This window comes from Oncorhynchus keta, chromosome 1, assembly GCF_023373465.1.
Source record: "Oncorhynchus keta strain PuntledgeMale-10-30-2019 chromosome 1, Oket_V2, whole genome shotgun sequence".
Taxonomy (NCBI): Eukaryota; Metazoa; Chordata; class Actinopteri; order Salmoniformes; family Salmonidae; genus Oncorhynchus; species Oncorhynchus keta.
Genome location: NC_068421.1, coordinates 42,649,336 through 42,672,394, shown reverse-complemented (window position 1 = coordinate 42,672,394; position 23,059 = coordinate 42,649,336). Strand labels below are relative to the sequence as shown.

The 23,059-nt window shown below is 42.6% G+C and overlaps 1 protein-coding gene across 2 annotated transcripts in view; it reads right to left on the bottom strand.

The window, feature by feature from the left end:
- Positions 1-1,323: 1,323 nt before the first annotated feature.
- LOC118385661 (leucine-rich repeat and fibronectin type III domain-containing protein 1-like protein) overlaps positions 1,324-23,059 on the bottom strand; it is a 134,545-nt gene continuing 112,809 nt past the window's right edge. The window contains exons 4-7 of one of the 2 annotated variants that reach the window (XM_035772880.2): positions 15,229-15,905; positions 14,027-14,145; positions 12,893-13,284; positions 1,324-1,730 (exon numbers count right to left, since the gene is read on the bottom strand). In XM_035772880.2, the coding sequence (XP_035628773.2) occupies positions 14,075-14,145; positions 15,229-15,905 (748 nt within the window). In that variant the 3' untranslated portion in view covers positions 1,324-1,730; positions 12,893-13,284; positions 14,027-14,074. The remainder of the gene's footprint in view (positions 1,731-12,892; positions 13,285-14,026; positions 14,146-15,228; positions 15,906-23,059) is intronic. The other variant, XM_035772885.2, reaches the window with a different exon arrangement.

The window sequence follows — 23,059 nt, the reverse complement described above, 5'->3', positions numbered from 1 at the left end:
AAGTGCTTGGGGAATTTTGTCCGGGTCAGAAATGTCTAAAGAATTCATTGTCCGCAAAAGTAAAAAGGACTACTTTTATGTACAGTATATGAATGAGGAGGCGGAACACACCCCAATTGAAACTGTTCTTAGAAAATAAAAACTTGTTTGAAAATCATTTGGAATTGACAAGTTGAAAACTCGCCTATAAATAATGGCTTGAGGGCAGCGCGGATTAAATCTACTGCTGCGTAACAATCACATTCTGGAAGGGAGAGAACATTCTAACATCACGTGCATAAAAAAACTCATGCTGTGGCGACCGTTAGAGACATTTGGAACTCACGCATGAAAAGGTTAACACTATTTTTGGTTACTACATGATTCCGTATATGTCATTTAATAGTTCTGACGTCTTCACTATTATTCTACAACGTAGAAAATAGCAAAAACAAACTGTGTCCAAACTTTTGACTGGTACTGCATATCGAACGCACTTTGACTCTCAAAGTGACTGAGGTTAGCATTCATTTCCTGCTTGGCAATCACCTATTCTGCACCTCGATGTTGATGACAGTCAGATCGTTCGATCTACTGTCAAGAGGAAATACTGATGATTTCTCAATTTTATGACGTATGTAATAACAGCATTACGATGATTTAGCACAATGGCAGACAGTCATTACTCTCATGGCACACATCTCTCAGCAAGCCTTTAGGAGGGCTTTGAGGATAGCTGTAAACAGCCATAAAATAAACACCAGGGTCTAGCACTTTAAATAAGATATCCCATTCACACGAAGCATTCTGTTGGTTCAATGCCTTGACTTGGATCAGATTCACAGGCAACAGACGGTGAAAAACACCACCAGAGAATCTGTGCAAATTGCAGTGTTTTGTATTCATGTCGGCTTTGAGGGTCAGGGGGAAAAACACAAAAAGAAGTCAGTGGAATTTAGTTTTCAGAAATAAAGCCTACTAGGTAGGGAAGTGAGGCTAACCCCGATCCTAATGATGAATAACTCCATTAGGAGAAGGTTGTAGGACTGGTGGTGTAATATATATAGAGGGCTGGACTTTTCAAACCTCATTTATTTTTTTACCTCTGGGATCCCTTTTTCCCTCTAAAGTAACTTGGATTGGCTGCCATTGTGATACAACCATCGGGTAACACAGGTTATTGGCTACATGGTGCCACGAGGCAGAAATAGGCGAGGTGGGGATAGGGTGTGGGTGTAATAGGTTTGTATAGGGATAATAAATGAGGAGGGGATGGAGAGAATAAAACAGGAGAGAAGAAGGTGTAACAAGAAGGTACATCAGCCACAAACAGGCCTGTTAGTCTCTAGGGAATTAATCCACTTTTTTTTTTATTTTATTAGAAAAATTTCACACACCAGAAAAATTACATGTACAAAACTATAAGATTTGGAATTGCGTTATGTACAGATACAAAAGATAAAGCCAAATAAAAAGTGACGGAGAACACAGAAGGTGAGTCCACAGCAGTGAGCGTTTATTCCCCTTTAAGTCTGTCTGTTCGATTCAGTTCTCCCTGGGTTCAGCTCAAAGGTGAGAAAATAAATAAACGCAACACACAGGAGGAGAGGGTGATGAAGACCATTGTGACGAAGAGGTGGTGGTGATGCACAGACATGCGGTTCAGTTTGCTTAGTCCCTTCTGGTTGGAGTTCTTCCTCCTATATGTCCCTGGGTCCTCGGAGTCTGGATGGACGAAACACAGCACATACCTGCAGAGAGAGGGGAGAGAGACAGGGGAATCAGTGAGGAATATGTTCTATTCTGGCCTTAAGTTCGGTTACGGTTGACCACACATACAACCCCACTTAATCCAGGTTGATCATTGAAAAGGCTTCATAAAGATCAGCCAACAATTTAGCCCCTGAAGTATAGTGATGATACTGGTTCCCCTTGACCAGTGTTAGATTCATCGAATCCCTGCCATACTAAGGCTTTATATATATATATATATATATATATACATAATGAAACAGTGAACATTCATAACATGTCCATAAAGACAATAGACCCAAGTACATCAGTTTAATACAGACACAGGAAGCTTTCACAAACACTGGCAGCCATACGGCCACCGTGCTTGAACAATGCATTCGGATGGATCCACGCAGTGTTGTGTTCTACTGCTGTTTGATACAAATGTAAAATGATTGGTTGCCATGACTTGCAGCCTCCCTCACAGCACTGGCCAAACCGTGGTGGGCATGCATGCTGTGGCTATGAAACAAAACCGGATGACAAAACAACAACCCAGTGCCATTAAACAGCCATTGAAGTGACCGGATGCTTTCCCCAGTATAACGCAAGATTACATTTGGGACTCCTCGGCCTTAAGACTCATCCTCACTGTCTCACGCACTGTCCACAGAACAGTGATAGGAGTTAAGCTGGTCAGCTCAGACAGCCGAGCCTGACTAAGCCTCGCATCGGGCTGGACATATCATGGCCATGGATACCTGGCTGGTGGTGAGCTGAAAACGAGCCTGGCAGACATTTTAAATGAACACTTTTGCTTACGTCTACACATGGAACTCGGCACTTTGAACAATGCTGCTGTATAAATCAATTCAAATTGTATTTGTCACATGCGCCGAATACAACGGGTGAGGACCTTACAGTGTAACGCTTACTTACGAGCCGTTAACCAACAATGCAGTTTTAAGAAAAAAAAAGGTTACAAAAAATAAGTCTGGGTTTCCATTTGATTAGCTGTTCAGGAGTCTTATGGCTTGGGGGTAGAACCTGTTTAGAAGCCTCATGGAACTAGACTTGGTGCTCTGGCGCTGCTTGCCGTGCGGTAGTGAGAGAACAGTCTATGACTAGGGAGGCTGGAGTCTTTGACAATTGTTAGGGCCTTCCTCTGACACCCCCTGGTAATAGAGATCCTGGATGGCAGGAAGCTTGGCCCCGGTGATGTACTGGGCCGTACGCACTACCCTCTATATATAGGCTCTCTGGTGGCGTATCACTGTGTATGGCACCTGGAAGTAGCTGACGAGCTGGCACTGCAGGTGGTTTGAATTGGAGAGAAGAGGCTGAACAGAGCTACAATTATGGATGCCAAGTTGGAAATGCTGTTCCCTTGTATATCAGGCTAACATGTGTGATGCTGAAAGCACTGAGTGGACTGAGGCCTATAAAGTGGAGGGAGTTCAGAGGGTACTTATTTGAGCTTCTCAGTTGGCTATATGTACTAGTATGTCAAAAAACCATAACTGCATGAAAGTGTTTTCAGTCAATTATTGCTGACTTCACGAGGCAGAAGTAGATTGTCCATTCGAAGCATAGGGGGCCATTACGTCTTCACACTCACCGCATTCAAACAAACAATTTGCTTTTCAATAACAAAGTGTACTGTAACAAGTGACTTGAATTATTATTATTATTTTTTAACATTCCTTTATCCTGTGAATAAATGTTTGGCTTTAAGTGTGACATATTCCGCTTCAAGACCTTAGTGACCATGGGTGTTCTCTGCCACTTCCTCCCAGCGTGGGAGTGTTGATAAAGTCAGTTAGCATCTACCCAAAGCAGAACCTGCCTTCTCTACTACTCTCTCATTGACACAGCAGGAGAGTCTCTCTTGAAGCACAACCAGCTATTACGAAGCGCTTGGATTCTGCAAAAGTGCAGAAATATATTTCTGTATTTCCTTACCCACTTTAAACGTGTAAATATCAAACTGAGTAAGGGAGACCCATTTGTACGCTAGATTATAGCATCATACCGTAGCTTGCTTTCCATTAGACCTGGCACTTGTTCTAAACCATTCATGGTGTTGCATCACACACTATTTCTAGGGAGTGTATACGAAATAGCTTCGTTTACATCCATTTACAAACAAACGCCTGTTTCCTTCCACTGAGCGTGCACCATTGAGCTATTTCTATGATCTTCTACCACCATCCGGGAGAAAGGATATTAGACCTCCATGAGGACCGGACCAACATTGCATCCGCCACTCTAGAAATGTTCCAAGGAGGGGTCAGTCCGATACACATAGTCAGACTCTTTTACTGTCACGCTTTCACCTGTCCCTGTGATTGTCTCCAACCCCTCCAGGTGTCGCTTATTTCCCCCCAGTGTATTTATCCCTGTGTTTCCTGTCTCTCTGTGCCAGTTCGTCTTGTATGTTGGTCAAGTCAACCAGCGTGTTTTTCCCGCACTCCTTTTGCTCTTCTCTTTTTGATAGTCTTCCCAGATTGACTCTGGACTACTTTCTGGCCTGCCTGATCATCCTGCCTGCCCTGACCTTGATGCTGCCTGCCCTGACCTCGATTCTGCCTGCCCTTCGGTACCTTTTGGACTCTGAACTGGTTTTGATCCTTTTGCCTGTCCACAACCATTCTCTTGACTTACCCTATTGGATTAATAAATATTGTAAGACTCCAACCATCTGCCTCTTGTGTCTGCATCTGGGTCTCGCCTTGTGTCATGATATTTACACTACCCTAATTATGATTCCCATCATCACACCTTGCTTCTCATCAGTACCTATTGATTATGCAATTCATTGTGGCCTGAACAGGAGATATAAATTGTTATGGATTGCAATCCGCCCACTGGGGCAATCATCCAGTGATCATCTGAAATGAATCACCTCAGTGTGTCTGCCACACAAATCTCTCTCTCCGAATGCCATCCAATGCCTGCCGACCCAGACACTGTTCAGGGGGCAGACAGTAATTTATTCTCCACACCACCTTTCATCATCTCACCATTTTACATGGGATGTTGATGTTGTTGCTGTTTCACATTGTCTGGCTAGAGGGCGAGTGATAACAACAGTATTTTGCCCTTGGTTTTAGGTGTCTTCTAGTCACCAAAACTGGCAAATTCTCTTTAATAAAACCATCACTGTGGTATTGTGAAGCTCCGTAGCCTCCTCTGCATTTGCCCTGATCAGAAGAACATGATAAAGTGACAAAATGAAAACAAATAGAGCCTACAACCTAATGTCCCCTGCCGCCTCGCTTCTGCCCCATGATATCTGAGTCGAACATCATTCTGTCTCCCAAATAATAACAGAGCTTGTTTGCATAATGTTTGCATAGTGACGCCATAGCTGAGACTTCAGACAGTTCAGCACAGACCAGTTAGCCTGCTGTTCTTGACTTGTATTAGTGGGGAGACCTCTGTGATCTCACTCTAAACAACCTGATTATTGATGCCAGGGACCTGTGATCATCAGGCACTATGCTGCTGCTGATACATTGGGTAACAGGCTTTTCTCCGCGTCATCAAGCTTGAAGCAACGATTAGCCACATCACGATACTTTAATTGCCAGAGAAATGAGGCAGGAGACTTAACACAACTTAATGCTAAGTGTGGGAGGATGAAAAGATGGTTGCCATCAAGCCATACAGCACGTCATAATTGATTTCTCCCAGAGGCCTATTTTAGCAAAGTGGTGATAGCAATCTAAAGTCTGCTGCAATCTCAATTTTGTTTGTTGTTTTTTGCAGATTTTTTTTTTTTTTTTGGGGGGGGGGGCTCCAGAGCAGGATCATAGCACATACAGCCAAAACAATGGCAGCCCTCAACTTGATTCTGTTCTTGCTCAATACAAACGCGAAGAGACAAGAATGTATAAATATATTTTTCTGGGCGCAGACCGGCTATGTGACAAAAAGAAACAGAATCCATGTCTTTGCAACTGTTTGGAAATAGGGCCAAGTTTAAATTGAGCTGCAGCACGCCTCCGAGGCCCAATGCTTCATACACACAGAGAGCAGAAACTACATCCCTGATTAAAGCAGCCATGACAATAAAGAAAGCTGCAAAATTTGCTAAATAAATTCCTCTCTGACATTTGCCGGCCTCTTGGTACAGTAGTAATGAATTACATTTGGCAGTGGTTGTGATATATAAAGCATCATCTGATTTTGGTTTGTGTGGTCTAGGTATTGTAGGAGCACCATAATTGTCCTGAGGGTGGAGTCTTGTGTAAATATGAGAGGCATGGTGTTCTGTTCTCACAACAAACACACACACACACACACACACAGGCATGCACACACACACACACGTATGTATGAAAACACACGTATCCTACAGATTGCTAATCAAAGCAAGGGCGATGAAAAGACAAAAACACTAATTAGGAAATTACACCAGCAGCAGAATTACGATCCTCTTAAAGTGGTTCTTTTTTTCCAATCCTCATGTTATTTTGTGAGACAGAATGCTGACGATACCAGGCTGTTTGAACTCGGTTTTAGATGAATGAAATAGACACACACATCTATCTTGGCCTCATCTCTTTCAAGTCTAACCTTAAACCCGTCTCATTTCTCAAACTCATGCTTGATGGTGAGATATGTCTTATCAATAGTGATTTCATGGCCCGGGCCTAGGTACTGACAGCCGGCTGAGCCTTTCCATTTGTCCCCGTCCTCTCTGGGAACGTTGAGAGCTTAGAACAATGGAGTCCCCTGATTTCACACATCACAACACCTCAGCCCTCTCCACATTACTATCCAACGAAAAATACAAGCAAAAGCACCTGTCCACCCGCCACTCGACATTTTATTAATCAGACAGGCACACAATTAGTTTGCTGATAAAATATATTAATGGTCAGTTTACTCTCAACTATCAAAGGCTAAAGCCATCAGAGTCGGGAGTAGGGTGAACCTATTTGTTAAGACATAAAGTGATGCTCCAGTGCATGTTCACATTGCACTCTCCTCTTCATTTCCCCTCCCTTCTCGACACGCTTCTGTGCTCTCAGATGTTAGCAGGTAAAAGAAAAGAGTTTGCAGGGGAATTGATGGCAAGGTTTACGTCTGAGGCGAGAAATAGCTGCAATGATCAATTATGCATACCTCCCCTGCTTTGTTTCAGAAAAGCCGATATTTAATAGCAGAGGCCCTCCTCTCTACCACACGATAGGGCCAGATCACCTTGTAATCACCTTGTCGTACAAATTGTAGAATGGCCATCACCCAAGCCCTGTCTGAACACAAGCTGGGCGAGGGTGAGAAATAACCTGCAATGAGTTGTGGGATCAAATGTTCACGGGATTGATTTGTGTTTGGCTTTACTACGGTATACCATGACCACTGCAGTGATCTAAGATAACATAGACCTAAGCCATGACAAGGTCATTGGATACATCTCTAGAAAGCACACACCTTTCATTGATGTGAGAATAATTAAGTATGATCTCATAGGCCTCCCGGGAAATGACCACCCACTTGCATGCCCTCCAAGAAACGTATTAATTGACTTAAATAAACAAAACATTTCATGTTAGCACGTAAAATAGGGCAGCAGGTAGCGGCAGGTAGCCTAGTGGTTAAGGGTCTTGGGCCAGTAACCAAAATCCCCAAGCTGACTAGGTGAAAAACATGTCTATGTGCCCTTGAGGAAAGCACTTAACCGTAATTGCTCTTTCAAACCAGATAGCAGACGATTCCGGGCCATTTGTGGCAACTGTTTAGCACTGCTGGCTTTGCCTCGGCAGTGGCCAGTCCTATGTGGGCCAACAGTGGGCCAAATACGGCGAACGAGTCCATATTCCTTATGGCAGGGCGAATGTGGCTTGCGATATAATGGCAACATATATTTATTTTTCTTTTTTTCTTTTTATTAAATATGCACTCAACATTTTATCCCTATAATATGTACATATCAATTTCACTGTTATATTTAATTTCTTTTAACTGCCTGTTTGCACATTCTCTGTACCCTTTGACCCATTGTTATTCATCTTTTAGATTTTGTATCAGTATGTCTTGTACTGTTGGCCTACATGGGAGTAAGCATTTCATTGTAAGGTATTACTCTAGTTCTTCATATGACAATAAACATACTTTCCATACTTGCCTTAACAATGGATTGAATTTAACCCCCTATTTTGGTGCTATATAAAGTTGAACCTATTTACTGGTTTAATGGTTCTTTAGAACCATACAGGTTCCATTCCTAATCTTATGCATGGCTCTAATATAAGTAAAAATACAAATAAACATCAAATAGGGTTTAACTATCTTTAAGGCAAATAACTTTCACTATTGAAAACCATGTTTATTTTTGTGTGTGTACCAAATTGTTTTGCTCTGTTAGATTATTCAAAGAGACACCTGAAAGTGAATACCTCCAACTCTTGGCGCCAACCCCATGTCATATGATATAAACAACCAATTAAACTGCAATACCCCACCTATTTCGAGAGGAGACCCAAGATCAGTTACCAACTTGCAGCATTGCTAGCTAGCTACATGCGACAATAACACTGTTGTTGGATCGGTTGCATCCAATAGCTAGCTAGTTAGCTAGCTAGCTAACTTCATGAAATCGGTAAGTTAGCTATTTTTCCCTACCTGACCTTTTATATAGCTGTTTATAATATTTGTTCCTTATGAAAATGCAATTGGACTGTGAAAATGTAGTGTAGGCAAGGTAATCTGGCAAGGTAACCTGGCAAGTAGACTGTCAACTGAAATTATTTGGTGTCCAGTTATTTGACTAACATTTGTGAGCTAAATCGAGGAGCTTGTTCTTTGTGATCGCTAGCTTGCTATCTAAGTTAACATGTCCTTAGCTGCCCAGGTGTCACGTTCTGACCTTAGTTCCTTTTTTATGTCTGTGTGTTAGGTTGGTCAGGGCGTGAGTTGGGGTGGGTAGTCTATGTTCTTTTTTCTAGGTTGTTATATTTCTATGTGTTTGGCCTAGTATGGTTCTCAATCAGAGGCAGGTGTCGTTCGTTGTCTCTGATTGAGAATCATACTTAGGTAGCCGGTTTTCCCCATTTTGGTTGTGGGTGTTTAATTCCTGTTTAGTGTCTGTTCACCTAGCAGAACTGTTTCTTTTTCTCTTCGTTAATATTTTGTGTAGTGTTCAGTTTGTTCTATTAAAACATGATGAACACTTACCACGCTGCATTTTGGTCCTCCTCTCCTTCCACCAATGAAAACCGTTACACCACGTAAAATGAGCAGGTGTACTGGCTAATGTTAGTAGCTAGCTACTGTTACTCACTAGCAAGTTTGAAATGTTCCTTTAGGTTGTGTGAGTTAGCTGTCAAGGGGCCACTACTGAGGACACTAGCTTTTAAAGGGTGAGTACTGTAGCTAGCTAACTATAGCTAACTCTATTTGATAAACATTTTATGTTTGTAGCTGTGCTTGGCTAGTGTTCCCAAGCTAATTAATGTGTGTTAGCTTGGCAAACATTAGCAAGTAGCTGACAACACCGTCTGCCACTTGCCATTTAAGGTAAAGTCTCCCTCTTTACGTTTTTGTTGTTAAAGTTTAGTAGTTTCAAACAACAGTTTTAGTAGGGCATGTCATAATAATGGTGTATGCCATTCCCCTTTTGACCCTCCTTCTGACAGTAGGACCTGTTCCTCTCCATTAACCAACATACATACAGCCCACAGTACATGTCAATAATATTTATATTCTAAGGTTACATAAACCTTCCTAAACACAACCAAATATACAGTATAGAATGTTTAATTACTGTTAGAATTTGTTTTTTTTGTTTGTTTTTTTGCTTGAATCGGCCCAACAGGTCTTATGTTAACTGTTTAGTGCTGGTAGAGAGGATCATATAATCACATAACCGTGACAAATTAAAGCTAAATTACTGTATTCTTCAATATTAATATCAATACATACTGCACTGTTTATGATTTTTTTATTTTTAATACTTATATCTTGAGCTACCTTTTGAATATTTTCATGCCTCCTCCTCCTGGAGGTTTTTTTTTATCTGTAAGGTTTAGCGACATTGTTGGTCTCTTTTTTGCACTTACGTCTCCTGACCTAGTCAGCCATTATAATTATGCCTTAATGGTTTGTGGAGTTATTAGCAGAAGACAACCAATGTCCAGATCTGTATGGAGCATTAGTTATCCAAAACTAAGATAAGGTTTGTGTTTTTGATATTGTAAAAAAAAAAAATAGTTACTAGTTTTTCAGCAAGCCAATAGGCTATTAAAATGAAGTGAATTGCTTAATGACATACAATATACATATCTTATGGTCCCTTTTCTGTTGTCTGTGTGGTTACAGATTGACTATTTGGGGTTGAAAGGTGGCTGTGATGTGAAAGAGAGTGCGTGGAGGATCATGGCACACATAATCTTCCATGATCTTTCAAATACCATGAACTGGAGGGGAATCAATGGAACGGTGCCCTTCTGCCAATTGCAGCTCAAATGGAGAGTTCACTGTAATTTAATGTTCTACTGTTGCCAAAGTCCTTCATGAATACTAGAAAGCATAGAAAGAAACATCGAAATAAACCAATGATTCCCCAATTTTAATTTGAAAGCTGCGGTGCGGAGAATAATCAATTCCATTTTCAGGAATCTTCCAAGCTGATTAAAGGCACAGTCAACTTAGTGCATGTAAACTTCTGACCCAATGGAATTGTGATACAGTGAATTATAAGTGAAATCATTTGTCTGTGTGTCATGCACAAAGTAGATGTCCTAATCGACTTGCCAAAACTATAGTTTGTTAATTAACAAGAAATTGTGGAGTCGTTGAAAAACTAGTTTTAATGACTCCAACCTAAGTGTAACTTCAACCTAAGTGTAACAACATACAAAAACAAGTAATGAAAGAAAAGCATTGCAGTTAGAATTTTGTAAAGTTAGTGTGGGAGAGGTGCCTCCTGGCATTGACAACTTAGATGGAAAGCTTCTGAGGATGATAGCTGACTCTATAGCCACTCCTATCTGTCATATAATTAATCTCACCCTAGTGGAAAGTCTTTGTCCGCAGGCCTAGAAAGAAGCCACCCTCATTCCGCTACCCAAGAGTGGTAAAGTGGCTTTTACTGGTTCTAACAAAATTGTGTTTGACCAAATACAATGCTATCTCTCTGTAAACTCATTAACAAATTACTTACAGCATGCTTATAGAGAAGGGGACTCAACATGTACTGCACAGAAACAAATGAATGATGATTGGTAGAAAGAAATTGTTATGAAGATTGACGGAGCTGTACTGTTAGATTTCAGTGCAGCCGTTGAAATTATTAACCATAACCGGTTGTTGATAAAATGCATGTGTTATGGCTTTTCAACCTCTGCCAAATTGTGCATTCAGATCTATCTAGGAAGTAGAACTCATAGGGTTTTCTTTAATGGCAGCTTCTCCAATGTCAAACATGTAAAGTGTGGTGTACCGCAAGGCAGCTCTCTAGGCACTCTACTCTTTTCTATTTTTCCAATGACCTGCCACTGGCATTAAACAAAGCATGTGCGTCCATGTATGCTGATGATTGAACCATATATGCATCAGCAACCACATCTAATGAAGTCACTTCATTGAAGTGAACCCCTTAACAAAGAGTTGCAGTCTGTTTTGAAATGGGTGGCCAGTAATAAACTGGTCCTGAACATCTCTAAAACGAGGAGCATTGTATTTGGTACAAATCATTCCCTAAATTCTAGACCTCAGCTGAATCTAGTAGTGAATGGTGTGGCTATTGAACAAGTTGAGGAGACTAAATTACTTGGTGTTACCTTAGATTGTAAACCGTCATGGTCAAAACATAGATTCAAAGATGGGGAGAGGTCTGTCCGTAATAAAGAGATGCTCTGCTTTCTTGACACCACACAAAGCAAGTCCTGGAGACTCTAGTTTTAGCTTATCTTGATTATTGTCATATGGTCAAGTGCTGCAAAGAAAGTCCTAGTTAAGCTGCAGCTGGCCCAGAACAGTGTGGCACGCCTTGCTCGTCATTGTAATCAGAGGGCTAATATTAATACGCCAGTCTCTCTTGGCTAAGGGTTGAGGAAAGATTGACTGCGTCACTTCTTGTTTTTATAAGAAACAATGTGTTGGAAATTCCAAATGGTTTGCATAGTCAACTTTCACACAGGACTGACACACACACTTACCCCACCAGACATGCCATCAGAGGTCTTTTCACAGTCCCCAGGTCCAGAAATTCAAGGAAACATATAGTATTATACAGAGCCATGAGTGCATGAACCTCCCTTCCATCATATAAAGCGCAATTGAACAGCAATCCTGGTTTAAAAAAAATAATAAAGCAACACCTCACGGCACACCGCCTCTCCCCCATGTGACCTATTTGTTGTGTGTATGTACTGACATGTATCTGTAACTGATAGATGGACACACACACACTACATGTTACTGTTTTTAAATGTGTGTCAATTGTAAAGTCTTATGTCTGTAGTGTCATTTTCGTTATGTGTCGGACCCCAGAAAGACTAGCTGTCGCCATTGTCGTTGGCTAATGGGGTTCCTAACAAATTAATAAAAAAAACATCTAATTGGGGACAACAGTCAATGGAGTGCGTGGAATAGTAGAGAGTTAAGAGAGAAAGTAGCCTAATCCAGACAGATCTAGTAATGCCCACCCCTGAGTTGCGGCTGGGGTCATCTCCCGCTGTGCTCCTCCATCAATGTTTTCAGGGCCTAATTGAGCTGATCACTTACCAAATTTGACTCCTCAATTGCCTGTCTGCCCATAATTATCTCCCATCCGTTTAGCCATGTTATTAGTTAAGCCAGAGGAACCAGTAGAGTGGACAAGGAGGAGATGGGAGGCAGACATGAGATGTCTCTGGGAGAAAGATTGGGTCCGCCTCCAGAGTACCCCAAGTTTACCCTCCAACACCCTCCCTCTCCTGTTTGTAGTCACAAACTAATCAGAAGGGGCCTGTCTGGGGCCTCTAACATGGTTGGTTAAAAGCAACACAGAACACACTCTCACACACAGCCCCTAAATTAGAGATATCTGTGGCATGCATCCTTGAAATATATGGTCAACTTGGTTAAATAATGAGGAAGGCCCTGGGCGGTTTTCTGACCTTGTGACCTGACCAAGGAGTGTTTCCTGGTCAACCCACATAGAGTACATAATCCTGTGTACACTCACCTTTGGCTGGGTCCCCATCCTGAGTCTGAAGACAGTCAGGTAAAGTAAGGTACATTATGAGCAGGTCCAGGAACAGGTCCAGGTATTGGCAAGTCCTGGTCCCAAGTACAGGGCCAGGAACAGCGGACACACAGACAGTCTGAGCCACAGAGGGATTACAAGGCAATACGTTTCAAAAGCCACTGGCGAGGCCGTTGGCTCGTCTCGCTCCAATCCATTAGATTATGATGGTGAATTGAGTCCTTATTAAATCCATCTTGGGGTGTTTTCATGGGGGGTCTGTAAATACATTGTGAACTATGGAGGACGCAAGGAGGATGTCTGGCAGGAGTCCTAAAAATGTTCCTGATTTATAATCCAATCTCCTTGATTCCTGGAATCCTGGGAATATTCTGAAAAACAAAAACATGACCAATGGTTACTGATTGAGTGGAATGCATGATACTGTGTGTACAATCTAATGAGTGACTGAGTTGAATACATGATACTGTGTGTACAATCTAATCAGTGACTGAGTGGAATGCATGATACTGTGTGTACAATCTAATCAGTGACTGAGTGGAATGCATGATACTGTGTGTACAATCTAATCAGTGACTGAGTGGAATGCATGATACTGTGTGTACAATCTAATCAGTGACTGAGTGGAATGCATGACATCAATCACAACTGTTCTCGAGATATGTGCAATCGTTTGAATGGTAATTGGATTTATAATGATGATATTTACTGGAAGGTGGATCAGATGATGTGCTTGTTTGTAATTGCTACTGTGCTATGATCTGTTTTGTGTTGCTACTATAGTGTATTGGTATATAGGAGGAACATGTAAGTGATTGTAAGTCATGCTCCTGCATCATGTTGTTTGGATGTCTGCTGCTTTCAAAGGGGCACAACACTGAGTGTTAAGGGGGTGGGCTCTGCAATTAGTCTCGCTGAATATGCCATATGTATAGGAACCAAATCCTGAGGGAGGTCTCTGGCAGTAACATGGCTAGCAATATGTTAGCTCTGACTAAGTGACATTTTCTCTCCGACACTCTCCATCTCTTACACTAAAGCCCCCCCCCCTCTCTCATGTTCTTCTCTCAAGTAGATGAATGGAGAGGAACAGGGAAAGAAGGGAACCATTACTCTTGGAGGTTGATGGCTGCTTCTCGCCCGAAGAAGCAGAAGGAGTCATCAAATTTTAAAGTCACTCCAGTCTCGGTGAGCCCTCTTGTCGTCGTCGGCGGCCACGGGCGCTGGCGTGTCTGGTGGAAGAGACAAATAGAGGTGAGGGATGAGGCGGCTGGAGTTAGTGACAGCCAGGCTGGACGCGGTGCGGTGCGTTCATCACCCCTCGTCTCAGGGACACAGCAGGGAGCCTGCGGACATGGCTGCGGGAATGTGATTCATGGCCCGGTGTCAACTGTACCAAATTGGCACCATTTTGTTTCACACAGGGCAGCTCCACAGGTTTTTGGCACAGATTTGATATGGAATCCGGGCAAAGTGACTCAGATCACATGGTAGCCTTGCACTTACTGGTTGTGTGTCCGATAGGATTCTACTGGTGGAAGTAAATTGTGATTTTACCGAATGATTACAGAATGTAAGTGTATAGAGTGATTGTTCACTGGAGCACCTTTTCGGAATGAATATATGTGCGTTGCAGTGCAACGTGTGCATTTACACAGCAATGCCTTTGAGAATGTGGTTGCCCACTGCAAAGGTTTTGGTCAGGTTCAAGGGCAGCCAAATTCAATCGTTTTCATTGACAAAATTATCCTCAGCCTAAATGGATCATTTTGGTTCATTATGCCCCTATACTTTCCACTAAAATCAATGTTGTAGCTGACATGGGTGATTGACGGAATTGAAAGAGAGGGCCTTGTCTCTCCCTGACCCTGATTTAATTCACCATATTGAATGAGTGATTTACAAGGCCATGGCTCTGGAGATCCATGGCCATTCATCCAGAAAGTGCAATTATCCGATTGGAACAATGTATCCAAGTTTCTCACTCTGGTGAGGTTCTTTAAAATATATCTGGCTGTGGCCCATTGAATCAGTTGAATGGCCCTGTTCTTAGCAATTACATGTCTCTAAAATGGCATTTATGTGATGCAATGAGGTGTGCTGGGTTGGGCTATGCTATGGGTTCATGTTCAGTGGCAGGGCTCTCGCTGCCGATACTTACTGTAGGTCACAGAAGGAACACAAATGAATTTACATGCCAGTTGTTTCAGACATGCCATAGAGATACCAAATTGAAAATGATGAAAAATTGGGTCACTCTCTCATTCACCCCAATCGCAACCATTTTTATCTGCCTCACTCTCTCAAGTACTTACTTCCCCCCACATCGACGATGGTGGCCTCTCTGGGTGTGAGGGAGGCTCTCCTCTTCATCTCAAAGGCAGTCCTGGAGTGACCCCTCTTAGTTGGCGACAGCAGGTCCTCAGCAGTCATGTCTGAGATCTGCACCGCCTTGTCACAGTCAACCACCAGCGCCATGGTGTTAGAGTTCTTTAGGGTGGCATTAGGCGATGCCACTCCACTCACACATCCCCCTAACCCTGTCCCTGGTCCCACTCCCACCGCAGCAAAGGCATGATCCTGCTGCTCCTCCTGACTCTCTGTAACTTTAGACCCAGAGTGGGACACCTGTCCCCCAGCCTGTCCTCCATTGGTCTGGGCACGGATGTTGGCCAGGGTGCCCACCTTGCCTGTGTCCATGCCCTGGTGGCTGTAGACCTTGTAGCGGATCATGAGGATGATGATGAAGACGAGCACGGAGGCCACGATGATGCCACCGATAATGATGATCATGGTGCCGCCCAAGAACTGGCTGTGGAGGGCCTGGCACTGGCTGTACTCGGTCTCCGTGATGAACTGGACGCAGCCCACCTGCCGCGTGGCCGTCAACGAGGTGATGCCGTCGTCGTAGACCGCCAGGACACACAGGTCGTACTCGCGCCCTGACACCAGGTCACGCACCAGGAAGTCCTGACTGGTGGACGGGATCATTCTATTGATTAAGAGAGAGAAACATGTTTTAGGATTGATGATGAACATGGTATATACAAGGAACTAATAATCTGTAGATGGGGAATATTTTGAAAAGATGATTCATTCTGGGTAAAGAAAGGTTGTGTTAAAAAGTAGACTTGTCTATAGGGCTATGAGAATGGATATAGATGGTTCAAATAGACCGCTAAGACTTACTTAAAAAAAAATCTTAAGACATTTTTCCACGGTATTATAATAGCGTTATGGTACACCCCTTGTTTTGAGGTGCGACTGAACTGTTACAGCCTATTGGGCTTACTAGTGGGACCGTCAAAAATGACTAACCTAAAAATCAATCTTAAAAGGTCCATAACAATGGATTTACCAGAAATGTATAACATGGAATGTAATTGTGGGTGAAAGTAATCAGTGTAAAGGTCCCTTGTGGATTCTCTGAAGCTTTGCCTCTGCAGAGAGCTTGTGAGCTACATCCACAGTCAACCATCTAACCCTGGTCCAATGAGTTTGTAGAGAAAGACCATATTGGGATCAATGTCCATCCAAGGAGTAAAGCACATGTCCAATAGGTGCCAATACTACCAGATCATATGGTGCATGGAGGCTTCGGAAGCACTGTAGAACCTATCAGCATCAGGAGATACTGTATGCTCCTCCAACACGAGCAATTTCCTCTTTTCCTTTTGGTACCGTATCTTTTCATTCTTACAATCACCCCTTTCAGCACGAAACTGAAAGGATTTTATATGATTGGACTCAATTTTTCAGGAACGCTCCACTTTTCCAGATGATGTCCATTTCCGTGTCCCATTCACGCAGCTGTACAGCAGGGTCAGAAAAACTATGAAGAAAGAGGAAATAAAACTACGCAGTCCTTGGCCCGACACCGTTCCCTGTCATAATAGTCTGGCGAATCAGACCTTTGCAATGACGACAATATGCAGACTCTTGTGACGGAATCTACAAACTTGGCAACACTGTACAGTAGTATCGACCCTTGAAAGGCACTGTGACAGTGTGTGGTCATGTGTGTGAGTTCTGACAGTGTAAGTGAGCAGTGGATCATCTGTACACAAAGGGATGCCAGCGACATCTTGAGCTGTCATTTAATGTCAGTCCCCATTTTGCATAACGCCCAAAAGCTTCCAAATCTTCTATTTTCATTGTGTGTGTATCATTAACTGGCTGACAAGTCTTGACATTTAAATTCACATCAACAGTTGAAAAAGCTGAGTTTGTAAACAACGCCCAGTGTCATCTCATTAAGCCGACCTTGCTTGAGGTAGAACACAGTAGAACCCTTAATATAAATTAAGAAAACTCTCCTGGACATGGCAAAAGAAATGACAATAATTGAATGTTCACCATTATTTTGAAGACATATATTGTTGACAGTGTTGAGAGAATGGATGATTTAGGCTAGGACCTCACCCTCAATTGACTCAAGTGACTACAGTACTGAGCTGTCCGTCCCGGGAAAGTCCTCCCCCGGGACACAGTGACTGAGAATGTGCATGGCTCAGTACAGTGTTAAATCACAAGGTGCTTGGGATCATTAGCACCTCTTTTCATTATAAACCAAGAAATATTCAAACTTTTCTGGTTGGAAAGTTTAACAATAAATTGCAAATATAATAATGGAAATGTCATTTTCATTGGTCAAATACATTTTCTAATTAGAGGAGAAATCTGTTATGCAAACCAGACATATTGACACAGTAATTAAATAGGAAATAGTCTCGGGAGTAGTTTGCGCCGACTTCCGAATAATCTAGTGCAGACAAGAAAATGAATGAATTGATGTGAATTGACCAAATGAATTACACGGGGGGAAATAACAATAATCGTAACCCCGGCATACGACCGGAAATGTTATTACTGCCACTGCAACCCCTTCCTAATCTTTATTCACCCTGATTATCTGTGCATCTTTTTCGAGAGTCTTTTCCAATCCAGCACCAGCGAGAGAAGTGACATGCCAATCGCAAGGTTATGAAAGGTTCACCTCAGCCTTGGTCTTGACCCCCTCTTTTTTTTCTCCCAAGAGTCATTGTAGCTAATGCTCTTACAGATGCTCTTGGCTACAATGGAATCTGAGTCCAAGGGATTTCCTCGTTCACATGTAGTACAAAGACCTTATGGGTTTTCATGACAATACAACACATCACCTCAATGGGGATGGAACAATAGAAGAACATGAATGGGGTTCAGCTCCCTTAGCATGCTTCCATTTATCTTGGTCAACGTTCTCAATGTCACACTTACGTTGGCAGGGGATTGGTTGAGTGTATTCCTGTTGAAAGGTGAAAGACGGTGTTTATTAATTGCGGGTCCCCTGAGGTGGCCGTTTGGCTTGGGTAACTCCTCCAACCTATTGACTACTAACAAGAGAGCACCTGTTAAGAGGAAGCATTAATCCTAATCCAACTAGGTTCATATGGAAAATTGGCCCACGAGTCTGCACTCTTTTTTTTTCCCCCCTCTCTCTCTCCATCTCGGTCTCTGTGTCCCACTCTCTCCCTCGCTCTCGGTGTCTCTCTGTCTGTCTCTCTTTCTCTTCCTCTCTCTCCTTTAATAGTTCATTTTATGGTCTGCATGGGAAAAAAAGAAGATGACCGTGCAGAAAAGAGTAGCTGGCGGGACCTCAATCCTGGATCCTATTAAAAGCGCGGCAGGGGAGAGGGAGGTTCTCTCCGTCTAACCACTTTAAAGGTGCTTTGAAGTCCTCTCATTTGCCTCACCTTTGCCTGTTAATTTGACTGGAAGCCCAGAGTCTCTCTCTCTCTCCCTCTCTCTCTCTCTCTCTCTGTGAATAGGGATGACATCCAGACTGCCTTTACGGAGATTCATTATAGCACAATGCCGAACAAAGTCGCCTTGATTTGGGCTGTGCAGAGGACCTTTATCTGGTGTTTCTGTGCTTTGGTTTATTACGGGACTTATCATGGACGTGGTGGCTCTGGAATAGGCTATCGGACATGAGACACTTTATGTGTTGGGGGCAAGGACAACATAACAAAACAGTTACAAAAATCAATTGAAAAAGGAGTTATTGGAGCGATGCAGGGAGACTGATTCCTGAAACACCCTTGCGGCAGATACCCCCAAAATTAAATGACTCTGCAATGAAAGCCGGGTGCCAATTGTGAATAGGGGAGGAAATTATTCTCTCTGTGGGGAATTTTAGGGCAGAGAAATGAAACTGCTAGTTGTTTTATGCTTTTTCCATTCGTCACGAGACTGATTGACACCTCTAAATGAAGAGCCTGATGAGATGAGTGGAGCTTGTAATGGAACGTGCTTTTTTGGGTAAATAACTACGGCAATCCGCTTGTTGATCTCAAAACGCACACGCAGATCACTAATATTGATCTGTTTATTTAGTAGGCGTTCAAACACAATTTCCTAATACGCTGATTTCAAATGCACCACACACATGCATCCTCTCAACAACATATGGTATCAAACATCGACCCGTAGTAAGAGAAGTCTTGATTGCATAGACAGAAGGTAATGAAATTATATCTATATACTGTACTTTGTCTGGACTCTTTAGAGGGGTGATAGTTTGTGTGTGCTACAGGTGCCGTCTTTCTATCAGTAACATACACTATTGTTCAAAATGTCATAATATTGGTAGTAGCTCTTACTAAAATCTCTTGTTTCCTCAAGAGGAACAAGTAGGAACACAAAATGTCCTTCCCCCATAATCCCATCTGTACGGATGCACTGTATAATTTCCTGAATGATTGGCGTGCAGTCTGGCGGAGAAAACACTGACCTAAACATTTTTAATGCAGTGGGGATTTTGCTATGTGGATGATGGTGTATCGGGGATGTAGCGGAGATTTAAGGCGTATCACTAGTGAGGTGTGTATGCCTAACTTATTTATTTATATGATTATCAGAGCTAGCTCTAGTCTCAGGCACACCTGACGACTAGGTTACTAATGAACCCCCATTGACTGAGGGGGAAGGGGGTGGGGGGTGGTGGTGAGTGGAGCATGCAACTTTGAATCATTGCGCGCACACAGATCGTTGCGTGTGCGCACACACTCTCTCTCTCTCTCTCTCTCTCTCTCTCTCTCCTCCAAAGCTGTGCAACCAGTTTTTTTTTAAATAATTCCCCAAATGGGCTTTTCCAAAAGCAAGGTTGAGGATAAGTGACAGTCAATTTCATTTCTCTGACTCTCTTGTGCTGTCCCATTCATATCAGGTACGTCAGGCGGCCCCAGAATGAAATTCAGATGGGAAATATTTAATGCTCTTTGTTAAATAAATGAGCTTGACAGGATTACTCATACCAGGTTGGGATAATAGAGAAGCCAGAGGTGAATTCAATTAAAGAGTGACAATAAAAAATACACTTCTCAAGTATTGTTGAAATAAGCAAAGTTTCAGTTTGAGGATAAAAATGTTTGATTCATGGGCTGAACTTATTTTTCCTTGGTATTTTCTTAGCCAGCCTGGGGTCACCGAGAAGCACTGTTTGGGGACAGATTAGGAACACTAACACATAAACACAAATGTATTCTTAAATCTAAACGCATCAGGCTGCATTTCCACTGAGTTACAAACATCCATTTGATACAGTTGAGTCAATGATTTAAATAGAAGTTGTTTGATAAAAGAGGGAAGCATGAAATACTGTTGGTGCCGCTGCTCTCAAGGGTACATACATACCCGGCACATACATAAAAACGCACAGGTGCACGCGCGCATCCATGAACACACGCACGCTCACACACATAGTTAGACACAGCTGCCTGCCAGCTTCTCTAACAGCATGAAAGGGGACTGTATTGTGCCGACAGGCCTGGCTTTCACAGAGACTCTGTGCCACGCCCCATTATTCATTCCACTCACAGCATCAGTGAAACACTGCCCCTGGGCCCCAGGACGAAGAGCACACCCAGGTACAATCAAGTCTGTGGTTGGTAGAGCCTCTATCCATTTCACTGATGAACTAGGCCTTTCTGATCCTTAGCACAGATCAAATCCTGTCCACAATGTGGTGTGTAGGACAAAAAGGTCCTGTTTGGTGAGGAAGCAGGTCATAGATAAAACATCTGCAGAGAAGGCAGTGCCCACTATTACCCGCCAAGCTCCCCCTTCACCTGTAAGCAGGGGTCTGATGCATTATCGATGCTGAATGGCCTCCACTGTGGCGAGGATCAGGCAGGGGAAAGTTGTCACTTCCCATTTAATCAGGATCGGTGGGTCCCCCACGGGACCGTTGAGCTAACGTAGGCTTATGCGATTAGCATGAGGTTGTAAGTAACAAGAACATTTCCCAGGAAGTATTGATATACTGGCAGAAAGCTTAAATTATTGTTAATCTAACTGCACTGTTCAATTTGCAGGAGCTATTACAGTGAAATAATACCATGCTATTGTTTGAGGAGAGTGCACAGGGATGAACTTGAAAAGGCACATTTGGGCAGTCTTGATACAACATTTTGAAATGCAATGGTTCGTTGGATCAGTCTAAAATGTTGCACATACACTGCTGCCATCTAGTTGCCAAAATCTAAATTGTGCCTGGGCTGGAATAATACATATGGTCTTTCTCTTGCATTTCAAAGACGATGGTATACATTTATTTTTAACTGTTGTTTTTTTCTTTGTATTCTCTTTTACCAGATCGAATGTGTTATATTCTCCTACATTCATTTCACATTTCCAGAAACCTCAAAGTGTTTCCTTTCAAATGGTATCAAGAGTATGCATATCCTTGCTTCAATGCCTGAGTTACATGAAGTTAGATTTGGGAATATCATTTTAGGCGAAAATTGAAAAAAAGGGATGGATCCTTAAGAGTTCTGGGAGGAATGTGTTGTGAAATGGTGATTTCTGTTGTGTGAAGGAAGACAGGGAAGTCTCCTCCCTCGCAAAAGTAAACTCACGGGCCAACCCCCTCCCTTGAGCTAATTTCAACCGTGTTTATGATCCGGGTGGACACACGCGAAGCAGTAAACATGGAAGAAGTGAGTGAGGATGTTTTCAACCCAGCTATTTCAATTTCAGCAGTGTCCATTCTATCCCGTCGTTTAAGCCACAGCAACAGTTATGCTTAAAATGTTTGACTAGCAAAGGGGACGATTTCGCATGCTTGCCAACTGGAAACACACACCAAGCGATGTTTGGAGAACATTTCTACAAGCAGGCATGTTCAGCAAGCGGTTGATAGGACTGGCAGTGGACAAAGTGCGTACCGGTGAGTATACATTTCAGATGAACTCGCGGCTTGCCAGCTGTATCATTCATCCTACATTACTATCAACTGGCCAGCTGTATCGGTCAGCCAAAACATTTGCTAACTATCTATTTGATTGATGAAGTTGAGAAAATGGCATTAACGAGTTTGCTAGATTGAAACTGCTGGACGGAAAGCTGGCTAACAGTTTTTTTTAGGGGGTAGTTCAGCTTTAATATTGCAGATAGATTGTGACCTCAATGTAATTGTCTGCATCACTTCCAATCCCCCATACATATACATATGCAGAAGAGTTTAGAAGTCAGGACACTCTTTCTTCAGCTTGCTGTAGTCCATGTTCACTGAGTAAAACTTGTGCTATATACACATATATACATATACAGTGGGGGCAAAAAAGTATTTAGTCAGCCACCAATTGTGCAAGTTCTCCCACTTAAAAAGATGAGAGAGGCCTGTAAGTTTCATCATATATACACTTCAACTATGACAGACAAAATGAGAAATGAGAAAAAATCCAGAAAAACACATTGTAGGATTTTTAATGAATTTATTTGCAAATTATGGTGGAAAATATGTATTTGGTCTATAACAAAAGTTTATCACAATACTTTGTTATATACCCTTTGTTGGCAATGACAGAGGTCAAACGTTTTCTGTAAGTCTTCACAAGGTTTTCACACACTGTTGCTGGTATTTTGGCCCATTCCTCCATGCAGATCTCCTCCAGAGCAGTGATGTTTTGGGGCTGTTGCTGGGCAACATGGACTTTCAACTCCCTCCAAAGGTTTTCTATGGGGTTGAGATCTGGAGACTGGCTAGGCCACTCCAGGACCTTGAAATTCTTCTTACGAAGCCACTCCTTCATTGCCCGGGTGGTGTGTTTGGGATCATTGTCATGCTGAAAGACCCAGCCACGTTTCATCTTCAATGCCCTTGCT